Source organism: Arachis stenosperma, chromosome 3 (assembly GCF_014773155.1).
Source record: "Arachis stenosperma cultivar V10309 chromosome 3, arast.V10309.gnm1.PFL2, whole genome shotgun sequence".
Lineage (NCBI taxonomy): Eukaryota > Viridiplantae > Streptophyta > Magnoliopsida > Fabales > Fabaceae > Arachis > Arachis stenosperma.
In genome coordinates, this window is record NC_080379.1 from 28,037,901 (window position 1) to 28,050,819 (window position 12,919).

The 12,919-nt window shown below is 32.5% G+C and overlaps 1 protein-coding gene and 1 pseudogene across 1 annotated transcript; both read right to left on the reverse strand.

Moving 5' to 3' along the window:
- Nucleotides 1–366: 366 nt before the first annotated feature.
- Nucleotides 367–6,089, reverse strand: LOC130968962 (aspartate aminotransferase, mitochondrial). The gene is made up of 10 exons (XM_057894495.1): nt 5,830–6,089; nt 5,428–5,513; nt 3,634–3,840; nt 3,229–3,334; nt 3,017–3,121; nt 2,753–2,925; nt 1,992–2,151; nt 1,385–1,480; nt 847–941; nt 367–762 (listed from the first exon to the last, which is right to left on the reverse strand). The coding sequence occupies exons 1-10, from the start codon at nt 6,004–6,006 to the stop codon at nt 690–692; spliced, it is 1,278 nt and encodes a 425-aa protein (XP_057750478.1). The 5' UTR covers nt 6,007–6,089; the 3' UTR covers nt 367–689.
- Nucleotides 6,090–9,292: 3,203 nt separating this feature from the next.
- On the reverse strand, nt 9,293–10,499 carry LOC130965773 (uncharacterized mitochondrial protein AtMg00810-like; annotated as a pseudogene).
- Nucleotides 10,500–12,919: the final 2,420 nt, after the last annotated feature.

The following is a 12,919-nucleotide window of genomic DNA, read 5'->3' on the forward strand; positions in this document are numbered from 1 at the left end:
ATTTCTTTTAATAAATACAGAACAAATACATCAAAAACTTTAATTTTATGATTTGAGTTATCTATTTTGTGTCCAGCATGTTAAATTTACAAATTATAAATTTTTTATTAAAAATATAAAAAAATTAAATTTTCAATGTATTTTATTTTGCATTTATTAAATAAAAATATTTTAATTTTTTTACTAATAATAAACTTATCACATATTTTTAGAATACATGTTAGTTAAATTCTTGTGATTTGCATACGTAAACTATTTTAATTGATAATCTTGTAACACATGTTAACTAAATCTTGCATTATTCAATTATGGAGACATGACATTGGAAATTGGATAATCAAAGCATTATTAGGAACAAACCCACTGTGATAGTATCATAAATAAGCGAGTCTTAAATTCCAACCCACTTCTCAAATATTTATTGTTTGCTAGAAAAATTTGGAGAGGTAGCGAGAAGCACAACATAGTGCTACAAAAAATGGAGATATAAATGCTAAGGGGGTCTTTAATATGAACCACCCCTTGAAGGTATCACTACCTAACTGCAAATGCACCGCGGTAAAAAGTGTCAACAATAATAACAAGAATGGTTCTAAATTTTTAATTTTATTGAGCCCTGAAAAGGACAACTCGGTGTTTGACATTTCATAAGACAAAAAACTTTTGGCCTCTTTGTTCAGCTGAATCATCTAAGCTGATTTTGTGACCTCGTGAATGGCATTAGCTACATATCCAACATTGCCAGTATTAAGACCAGCCATACTGTAATAATAACAGAGAAAGTTAACACAGCTTAGTATAGAATTGGTTTAACTTTGTATAGAAAATGAATACCAGACGAGTTACCTTATTCGACCATTACGAGTCATATAAATATGAAACTCGTTCGTCATACGATCAACTTGTTCAGGTGTCAACCCACTATAGCAGAACATGCCAATCTGCACAAGCAAACAACAGATGAATTGTGAGAAAAGAGAAAGTATATAAACTAACATTAATCAATTTTTTTTTAATTCTAGAAGTTCTAACTTTTTTAAAGATTTAGAGGGTTTAAAATTTAGAATTTAGGATTAAAGATTTATAATTTAAGATCTAGAATTTAAAATAAACAAAATAATTTTTAAAAAAATTGACTAATGTTGGTTAAAAACCAGTTGGCTCCCTAGCATTACTGATGAGGAAAACACAGCTTTTATAAATTATAACAAAGATAAATTATATTGAACTCTGTTGAGGCACATGAACCTCTCTATTTGAAAGGGTATACACTAATCTCTTTCCTGAGATTCAAGTTATATAACACCCAGTACAAATGGGTGACATGCTGCCATGTATAGATATTAATCTCATGCAATGTCGGTTTAATTGTTCAAGATGAGACCTGGTTGGTTATGTGCTGCCATGGCAAAGGAGACCCCAATTTTTCTAGGTTTTCTCGCAGGGTGGCACGCATTCCAATGATCCGGTCCGCCATAACCTGTGAAGATAACATCTATATAAGGTCATCACAACTACCACCAAATCTTTATGTTTGTCAATAATTTGTCTTTTTATGTCAGACACAATAAAGATTATTAAGAAATTAAGATTATTCATTTAATATTTTCACTAACGAGTAATAAGTGCTGCAGCCTTTAAGGGTTTTAATTTTTTTCAGACATTCAATATCATTGAAAATATTAAACCTTAAATTTAATTTAAGAGTACCTTACCTAGCTAGGGGCACTCCTTAGCAAAACTATTTTAGTTATATTCTAAAACTGCTTACATATAGAAACATGGTCAATAACAAAAGTTCAATGTAAATCGTAGCTAACATTTTGCGCAAAAGAAGAGTTAGAGAGAAAGAGAGCATATTTAACAAAACACTCAAGACACAACAAATATTGTATGAAATATCAAGTATTTGCATTTGCACGATCTAGTACCACAATGCATTTGCATTACACAAATAAATATGAAAGCATGTGTATATAGGAGCACTCTACCTTAACTTCTTTAAGCCATAAATTCTTCAATTCTGGGTCACCAAGAACAGTTGAAACTATAAGTGCTCCATGAACAGGTGGATTACTGTACATTGGTCTAGCAAGTAGCTGCAATTGACTTTTTACTGCCACAGCTTGTTTCTCATCTTCACAAAGCACGCTGCAAGCAACTTAAGAATATGAGTTCTATCCCTTGGTGAATGTCATTGAAAGCCAATCTAAGGTTTTAAGATTAAGAATTTTCAATGTTTAAACACATTTTAAACGATTCCATTTTTATAGAAAATGAAATATATTAAATAATAAGGGTATATATGGAAGACCAAGATTCATTCCACATAGCATTTCAAAGTTCTTAGTTTCACTTCTACTTATGTTTATCAAGTAATGTTCTTTTAGTGAATTACCATGTTGGTAATTCCATTGGTCATCTGAAATAAACTTGAACCAATTGAGGATACAAAATCATAATAATCATGTCAAAGCTTGTGCCTTAATTATTATGACTCTGCTTCAAGCAGAAAGCTAAGAAGGAAGCCGAAATTTGCAAAAGCTGAACTATGGAAATCAATTTAACAAGAAACTTAAATTGAAGTACGAAATAGTATATATATATCTATGTTATGTACTAAAAGAATGATCACAGTTCAACATATCTTGCTTCCCAACCACAATGAAAGCCATTGAGTGTTTATAACATTTTTGTGCTTAGTGTAATAGCCTATTTACAAAAGCAAGATTAAAGATAAATATAAAATTACCTAAGGCACCCAACTCGCTGGCCATAGAGTCCCATATTTTTTGCATATGACTGTGCAAGTCCTATCAAATGACCATCCTCAAGAAAAATTCTGATGGCCTTCGCATCTCGCTCTGGATCACCGCTTGCAAAACCTTGATACGCCATGTCAAAGAAAGGAAAATGACCTTTAATCTGAAACAAGAAAAGGGTCAATAATCCAAATCAGAACAAACAATTAAAGCCCGCAATGTTATATACCATTATAAACTGTTTACCAATTTACCTTGATGAGGGACGAGATCTCTCGCCATTGTTCTTCCGAAGGATCTACTCCAGTAGGATTGTGAGCACAAGCATGAAGCAGAAAGAATGAACCATCTGGTGCATTCTGTATAAGAAGTAACAGTTCTAAGAGGTTAAAAGTATAAATTACTAGCAACATTTGATCTAAAAGTTGACCTACAAAGAAATGTCTGAAGAATGAAGGTATTATACCTTTATGTCTTCCATCAGTCCTGAAAAATCCAATCCTCTAGTCTCAGGGTGATAGTAACGGAAGGTCTTCATAGGTACTCCAGCATCCCTCCAAATGTTATGGTGGCTGCAATGTTGATTTAGATAAATATCTAGACATATATGGGACAAACACAAAACTCATAACTAAGTTTAATTATGACAACTGTCCAATTTCATTCATTCTTTTAGATGATTATTCATGTGGTTAATATAAATGGTAGTCATTTTTTATGATGTGATGTTACGTAATTAGATACATATGTAAAATTGTTTTACATCGACAGTGCATCAAAATTAAATTCCATAAATCTCAAAGTACAAAGACCTTTAAAGAAGCCGATGGCAAAATTGAATATTTAAGGAAGATTTGTATCAAATACTCACTTCGCCCATGTAGGCACCGGTATGTAGATCTGGCTGTTTGGATGGAAACGGTGTTGAAATGCAGCAAAAAGTCGACACGCTCCAGTCCCGGATAAAGCCTGAACTGCACCTATTCTTTTATCTTTGATGAACTCGGAGTTCTCTCCATATGCTAGCTTTAGTGATTCTTCCACCATCTTTATGCTTCCACCAATAGGAAGATACTCCCTGGCCAAACATGTGTTTCAGCGTAAAGCAGTATGGGCATTGATCTCGCATAAGATTGCAATACAAAATAGAAAAACAGACTGTTTTCTGTTATATTTTTAGTGTCTTGTCATATTCTGATTTGTAAACTAAATGCAGTTAATGAAAAGAAAACTATCACCATCCTTGCTAGCTAACACTTTAACACCTTGAAGTGTGAGCCACTTAATCTTTACGTCCAGAAATATTTGAACAGTAGATGAAGAATTCATTCTACCATAAAGAAAGTTAAGACCTATCATAAAACCATTTATCCTAAAAATTTAAGTAAATAAGAAAAAGTAACATTAACGACTATATTTTTAACACGTCCTCTTAAGCAAGAGTTTCTTTTAGGTTTGTTTGATTTTTGCTGACATTCTTTTCTTATTTATTTGCCTTATTCTATTTTTTATTTTTGGGGTTCACCAAAAATTAAACTCTAGACTTTTAGAACATAGAATTCTAATACCATGTCATAAAACCACTCATCCCAAAATTTAAAATGATAAAAGAAGACAAGAGATTATATCTCTAACAAGATCGTTCATCGATAACGATACGAAAGTTGAAGGCACTAGTCCCCAAAGTCTTTTTTGAACAATATAACAAACAAAATTTATTATTTTTTGTCAATATTTGACCAATAAATTTTTTTATACTAAATTTTAAATTTTAATTTTTAAATTCTAATATTATACAAATAAAACATTAAATTAAAGTGTTGGGTAATATTGATAAAAACGTATTAGTTTATAATATTTTTTTTTATTATTTTATAAAATCTGTATACGGTGACATTATTTAAGAGGATCCACGGCATTACAACTTCCCCATTTTAACTTATGGACAACATAAATTAGAAAAAGAAAAATTCAACCATTCCCACATTCTACAAAACTAATTACATTATTAGAACAATTCTGAAGTTGCCCATTCATCATCCCAACCTACACACCATATCTCCCTTATATCCAGTCAGGTAGGTACACAATTAAAAACGAGGTTGAGAAATAATTCAGCGATGTTCATAGGTTTTCAGCTTTCAGAACAGAAAAGCAAAAAATAAAGCAGGATTCTCCTGGTCCTTCTCACTCTCACCTAAAGAATCCAATACTCATTCTCTTATTGTACACTGAACCGCCCCTCGTGGGTTCAGGGAGAGAGAGAGAGAGAGAGTTCTGAGAGGAACACAACACGGACAAAGCTTCATAATTACAAATTATATTACAAGTCCTTAATAAATTTTATTATAAGATAATTAAATTTTTAAAAATATCATTTAAATTTTTTAAAATTTTTCTAGAATAAAAATTATTAAAAACAAATATGTCAGATCTAAAATCTTTTAAAAATTAATTTAAGTTTTTATTTGAAAAAGAAAAAAAAAAGATAAATTGGCACAAATTGGACAAACTTTACGTGAATACCACACAAATTGGCACTTGTAAGCAAAACCGATTATATATATATATATATATATATATATATATATATATATATAGAACATTAAAAAGATAAATAAAAAATAACAAGAACATAAATAAATATAGCATATTCTTCACTCACATGAACTGGCTTCCTGCGATCCTCCTCTCGGCTTCTCTGACACATTCCAGAACCACAGGCTTCCCGTTGTCATCACGATATGCACCCTTTTTGCAAATAAAAATTAAATAAATAAATATAAATGGTCAACAAAGCACAAAAATCGTTTTCCTCACTGTTGCATGCTACTCTCTATCTGTTGCTAGGAAAATACACTAGAATCGGAATTTTGAGCTAAAAAATTACAAAATTTTCGCACTTTAAAAAATAAAAGGAATAAATACACACTCTTATTTGCGGTGACGTAGAGAGCTAGATCACTACCTACTAAGGTGACTGGCTGTTGGATTTACTTTCCGAGATAACGAGAGAGAAAATCAGTTGGAGATGGGAAGGGAGAGAAAATTAGACAAGAGAACTCACAACTCCAACATTGACTTTGTTTGGACTCTGATCGGCGAGAAAAGCTTCGGTGACACCAAGGATTGGATCCTTGGGAGCGGGCTCGATGCTCCGGAACCACGATGACATGAATCTGGCTCCGGCTACGACGGAGCTGCGGCGGAGGAGTTGTCCGGATAGCGTGTTGCGAACAGCCATGTCTCAGTGATGACGCGGCGTCTTGGATCGATGAAACAGAGGAAAGAGAGAGAGAGAGACGTGAGTTAGAACAGAACGGAAAAAACGGCGTGTCTTGTCTTAAATGGTCGAGGGAGTGTCAAGGGATTTTTTATTTTAATAAATAAATAAATTATAATAATGATCGAAATAAATAATTTAAAAAATATTTATCAAAATAAATATTTTTTTTATCTCATTTACAAATGTATTTTTTAAAAAAAAATTAAAATAATAAAAAATATTAATATGATCAATAATCCAAATTTTTAATATGTAATTAGTACATAAAAATTAGTAAAAAATATTAAAATAGATATGTTTAATTAATTAATACTAAAAAAGGTTGATAGATAGAAAAAAAAGGATTGAAACATAATTTATCACGTTATCTTTCACTTCTATCATCCACGTGAGATAATCATTTCAATTCTCTCTGCTATTCCATCAATATCTTTGATTTAATTTAATTTAATTTAAATTTTTTTAAAAATTAAAGTAACTGTTTGTCATAATTTAATTTAATTTAAAATTTTTAAAATTTTAAATTAAATTATGATCTAATTAAATTGATTTAAATTTAAAAAATAAAAATAACCATTTACAAATTATTATAAGAGATTGATGGAATAGTGGAAGAGAGAATTGAAACGGTTATCTCAAGTGGATGGTGGAAGATAACGTGAGAGATAACCATTTTAATTCTATTCCCACTATCTATCAACCTTTTTGAATACTAATTTATTAAACATATCCATTTTAATCTCTTCTACTAATATTTTTATGTACTAATTATATGTTAAAAGTTTAAATTATTGATAATATTAATATTTTTTATTATTTTTAATTTTTTTTAAAATACATGTATCTATATACACATTTTAAAAATAACCATTTACCAATTATTTCGTTTACAATGTAAACGAGATAAGAGAGAAATATTTATTTTGATAAATATTTTTTAAATTATTTATTTTGATAATTATTATAATTAATTTATTTATTAAAATAAAAATTTCGAGTGTCAAGCGTGTCTATTTTTTTTTAAAAAATTAACAGTTAAAAATTATTAGATAATTTAATAAATTTAATTAAATTATTATTTAATTATTTTAAATTATTAAATTTGATTTATGTCATGAAAATTTAACTAAGTTTTTATGTTGGTTGTCTAAGATTTAACATAATTTTTTTTATTTATTCGAATTTAGGACCGACTATTTAAATTATTAAATTTATATAAAAATAATTAAATATAAATTTATTATTTATTATTTTTTTAAATAAAAACCAAAAATAAAATTTTATATTATTTATATAAATTATTAATAAAAAAATTAGATAATTTAATATTTTTAATTAAATTATTATCTAATAATTTTTAATTATCATCCTCACTAAAAATAATTATATACAAACTTTTATCTTAAAATTAAAATAATAAATGACTAATAAATTTATGAACAAAATATATTACTAATCAAATTGTTATTGTATATTTGTGTATCTATGTATATTATTTATATATTTTTTAACAAAAAATAACTAGTATAAAATTTTAAATATTTTATTATAAAATAATTAAATATTTATAGTACTTTAATAAAATTTTTAAAGAATATATATAATAATTAATTGGTAGTTATTTTTTTATACTCCTACAACGTAGTTATAATCTTTTATTATAGTACACTACATTTTTTTTATATGTTATTATTTTCTACTACACAGACACTAGTATACACATACATATAGATAAGTATAATTTGCACACATATTGATAAAACAATTATTATTACCTAAATTTTTCGATAAATAATTATTTCTAAAAAAATCAAAGTTAAAAATTATCCGACCTTTAATCGACACCACAAAAAGTAGTGCAAACATTATAATTTCATTAATTTGAATCACTGATGTTGAAGAATGTCACTGTCATTATTGTGATTTTATAAAGGTTTAAAAAAATCATATTTATCCGACTCCCATTTCATGACGTGTTTACGGTACGTAATTGGAAAATGTTGCGTACTTAATATTGTAATTTGTTTTTTATTAGGTGACAAAGTGGAAGAAAGAAGTAGAGGAAAAGAACTACTATTATGATATTATCCAATCGCTACACATCGGAATATCGGATACTGCAGTTTCACCTTATGTTAGATAGAGACCACAGGATTTAATTTTGGGAACCGGAAATAAATATACCGTAAATATTTTTTCTGATACAACAATATTTTGGATTTGTTACAATACAAGATGTGATTTAATTGACAAATTGTAGTATTAATACTATAGGCAATTTTTTGGGGTAAAAAAACATATCTTGAATTTATGTTTGGAAGGGGTTGAGATCCGATCTAGTACTAGCAAACAAAACTAGGCAGCTTACTTGTTTTCAACTAGGAAGGATAGTACTAGAAGAATCTGTGTGCTTTATGTCACAACCTTGAAATGCGTGTCACTGCGTGGGTAACAATAAAAAGGAAAATTCTATTGTGTCTATCAATTGTTGTTTAATTTTTGTCTAACTTATTTTTTGTGATAAGTTTTAAATTTTTAAAAATAATTTATTTTTATATTTTTTAAATCAAATATTAATTTTTAATTATTTTTAATAAATAGACATCATCTTTTAAGCATCATAGCATTCTGCTAATAAAAATTCAAGATAGAGTTTATGGTAGCCAGTAGCCACACTTGGCGACTTTTACAAGATAGAATATCTATCTTCACAGAAAGGAAAGGATTTCTGCACTCATAGATGACAATGCACGACGGATGATGATTAGGATTAAAGGAGATTTTATCGTATGGATGGTATAAAATATCTATACTTATAAATTTAAAATGTATCATTTTGGGCAATGCGTGGATATAGTATTTTTCTGAACCATTTATTTCATCTAAGAATCATTAATATGTTAATGAAACATGTTTAATAAAAGTCTTGGTTTAAATTTTTTGGGCTAAAGGGGTTATTACCGGATAACACGATAATTTGGGTCTAAATTTTTTTTATCGAATAGGTTGATGATTTTGTTTAAATTTTTGTTAGAAATAAAAGACTAACTTAGGAAAAAAATTTGTGTATTATTGAGTCTGATTAAAAATACAATGTATAAGGGGTATATATATAAGTGCTAAAAGAATTAAAGTAATAAAAGTATAGAATCCTACAATTAATATACAGATATGCTATATAAATATAAACGATACTAACTGATCTAAAATGATTTTAATGATTCTCTAACATCCCCCCTCAAACTCAAGTGAGAGCTAAGGATACTATCTTGAGTTTGGATAACAAAGTTCGGAAACGAGTCGGGTGATGAGCTTTCGTGAAAATATCAGCAGTCTGATCCAGTGTTCCAACAGCAATGAGTCGAACAGCATTAATAAGGATACGTTGCCGAACAAAGTGACAATCAATCTCAATGTGTTTGGTGCGTTCGTGAAAGACATCATTATGGGCAATCTGAATAACACTGCGATTGTCACAAAAAACATCAGTAGGGGATGACTAAAAAGCACCCAAATCTTCGAGAAGCCAACGAATCGAGATAAGCTCAGCAGTAGTGTCAGCGAGGGCACGGTACTCAGCTTCGGTGCTTGATCTAGCAGTGAACGTTTGCTTCTTAGCACGCCAAGAAATGAGAGCGTCGCCAAGAAACAAACAGTAACCAGTAGTAGAACGATGATCAGTGGGATCACCAGCCCAATCAGCATCGGAGTATGCCTGAAGGGACAAAGAGGAATGGGCAGAAAAATAAAGGCCATGAAATAGAGTGCCTTTGATGTAGCGAAGAATGCGAAGAACTGCTGCATAGTGAGTAGTACGAGGAGCTGACAAACATTGGCTAAGTACATGAACTGGATAAGCGATGTCTGGTCAGGTGACAGTTAAGTAGACGAGTCCTCCAACTAGCTGTCGATACAGAGTAGGATTATCCAAAACAGTACCATCCATAGGAGTAAATCGAACATTAGGCTCAAGAGGAGTAGACTCAGTGCGACTATCTGTAATCCCGGCTCAAGCAAGAAGATCTGAAGCATATTTAGCTTGAGAGAGATAGATGCCATCATCGGTGGATATGACTTCTAGACCAAGGAAATAGCTGAGAGAACCAAGATCTTTCATCTCAAAAGTACGCTGAAGGGATGCCTTAAGATCAGAGATACCATCAGTATCATCTCCAGTAATGATCATGTCATCAACATACAGAAGTAGAAGAACAACTCTACGGTCACTTTTACGAATAAAGAGAGCATTCTCATGAGGACTGCAAGTGAAACCAAGGCCGCATATGGTAGTGCTGAACTTGTCAAACCATTCACGAGGAGCTTGCTTAAGCCCATAGAGTGCCTTGCGAAGTAGACAGACTTTTCCAGAAGGACAAGGATAACCCGGAGGGGGGTTTCATATAGACCTGCTGTTTTAAATCTCCATTAAGAAAAGCATTTTTCACATCCATCTGACTGAGAGATCATTTTTTGACCGCAGCAATGGCAAGAAGAGCTCGAACAGATGTGAGACGAGCAACAGGAGCAAAAGTCTCTTCATAGTCAATACCATACTCTTGCGTACAACCCTGAGCAACTAGTCATGCCTTATAACGGTCAATAGAACCATCAGAGCGAGTCTTGATCTTGTATACCCATCTGCTTCCCACAACTTCTTGATTAGAAGGAGAATCAACCAAGTCCCAAGTGTGTGCTTTTTCAAGTGCCTGTATTTCTTCCTGCATTGCTTATTGCCAATTTGGATTTGTGGAGGCTTCTCTGAATGGCTTAGGTTCATGTTGATGAAGAATAGTAGAAAAACAATGATAATAAAGAAGATGAGGAGGTGAATTTCTCACCCTGGAACAGCGAGTGGAAGGAGGAGGCATGACGGTAGGAATAGGAGCGTCGTCTGGTCTGGAATCATCGGGAGATGGAGAAGGCAGAAGAACAGGAGGCTGTGGAGGGTGACCCGAGATAGACCCTATATAATCATCACTAGGAAAAAGATCAACATTGGGGTTAGTGAAAAAAGGTGACTGAGTAGGAGGAATAGACTCAAAGGAGGAGAACCGAGAAAACATGTGATGCTCTCAGAAGACAACATGTCGAGATATACGAATACGTTTAGAGAGAGGATCCCAACAACGATAACCTTGTGTTCAGTGCCGTAACCAAGGAAACAACACATACGAGCCCGAGGTTCAAGTTTACTATGTTCATGAGGCTGAAGAAGAACAAAACAGACACAACCAAAAACTCGAAAAGAACTATAATCTGGGAAGGTACGATAAAGACGCTCAAAGGGAGTAACATTACTAAGAACAGAAGCAGGGAGTCAATTGATAACATGAACAACAGTAAAGAACAGCTTCACCCCAAGTACGCTCAGGACACGAAGAAGAAAGAAACATTGCACGAACAGAGTCAAGAATGTGACGGTGTTTGCGTTCAGCTCGGCCATTTTGTTGAGACGTACCAGGGTAAGAAAACTCAGACAAGGTACCCTGTTCTGCAAGAAAGGTTAAGAGTTTGGAATCATGGTATTCCATAGCATTATCGCGACAAAAAACCTTAATGACCTTGGAAAACTGAGTTTTAATCATAGTGGCAAAGTTAATATAAATCTGAGGTAACTCATAGTGATTGGTCATCAAATAAACCCAAGTAAAACGTGAGTAATCATCAATGAAAATGACAAAGTATCGAGCTCCTCCCATAGAAGCAGTGGGAGCGGGATCCCAAACATCAGAGTGGATAAGATCAAAAGGAGAGCAAGCAAGAGAGGAATTATTATGAAAAGATAAAGCGGATTATTTAGCAGTTTGACAAGAAATGCAATCAAAAGACTCTTGATTAACCTGACCCAAAATACCCTGAGACACAAGAGGACGCATCTTTCCCAAGGAGGTGTGAGCAAGACGTTGATGCCATAAGTGAAGAGTAGAAGGAGAAGAAGCAGCACAGAGATTTGGTACAGGAGGAATATAAAGATTCTTGAGTTCAAACAACCTTTCGACCTTACCTCCAGTCCCGATGATTTGTCCCGTCTGACGATCCTGTACACGACAACCAGAAATGAAAAAAGTGACATCAAAACCGAGATCAACAAGTTGACCAACAGAAATAAGATTAAAGTTCAACTTGGAAATATAATAAGCATCATGAAGATTAAGAGCTGGCTGGGAAATAGAACCCTTGTGTGTTGCATGCAAGAGGGAACCATTAGCAGTATTGACAGAAGGTGCATTCGTAGTGCTAGACAAAGACGAGAAGAGATGACGCAAAGGTGACATGTGATTAAAGCATCCGGAATCAAAGTACCATGTAGAATTACCTGGAGGAGTCAAAAAAGCAGCAGGAGTATTATCAGAGAAAGAGAGAAGATGCTTAAGAAGAGACGCAATATCAGAGAGAGACACAGGAGACGGGTTGAGAGGAGTAGAGGTGGTAGATTCAGTAGTAGCAACAGTAGAAGCAGACACATTCCTGGAGAAGTTGGGATGGAAAGCATGCTTGAGGTGGTCAGGACGTGGTGGGCGAGTAGGAAAGGCAGTAATCAAATGTCCCAAGAGCTTACAATAATGGCAGAACAGCTGTGAACAATGGTAGCTAATGTGACCTTTCTGGTGGTATGTACAACATTCAACAGAAGGACAAGCTGAGAAGAGGTGCCTAAAACGGTTACAGTTTTGACAGAATGTACCCTTTCTGTCTGTGGCAGCAAAAACATCTGACTTTTTCATAATAGATAGAGATCAAAGAGAGGAGAGAAAACTGCAAATTCGGAGCAGAAAATGAGAAAACAGAGTGCAGAATCGGAAAGAGCTCACCGAAAAACCTTGGAGAAGGTCCAATTGTCTGCCACGTCAGCGTAAGAAGGCAACATGTT

What these genes read in the sequence shown, in the direction of transcription:
- LOC130968962 (XM_057894495.1), bottom strand. Translation starts at nt 6,006, where the DNA reads ATGGCTGTTCGCAACACGCTATCCGGACAACTCCTCCGCCGCAGCTCC. An exon ending in CAGCGAGTTGGGTGCCTTAG is followed by an intron (nt 2,152 to 2,752) that starts GTAATTTTATAT and finishes AGTTGCTTGCAG; the next exon opens with CGTGCTTTGTGAAGATGAGA. An exon ending in TATGGCTTAAAGAAGTTAAG is followed by an intron (nt 1,481 to 1,991) that starts GTAGAGTGCTCC and finishes TTATCTTCACAG; the next exon opens with GTTATGGCGGACCGGATCAT.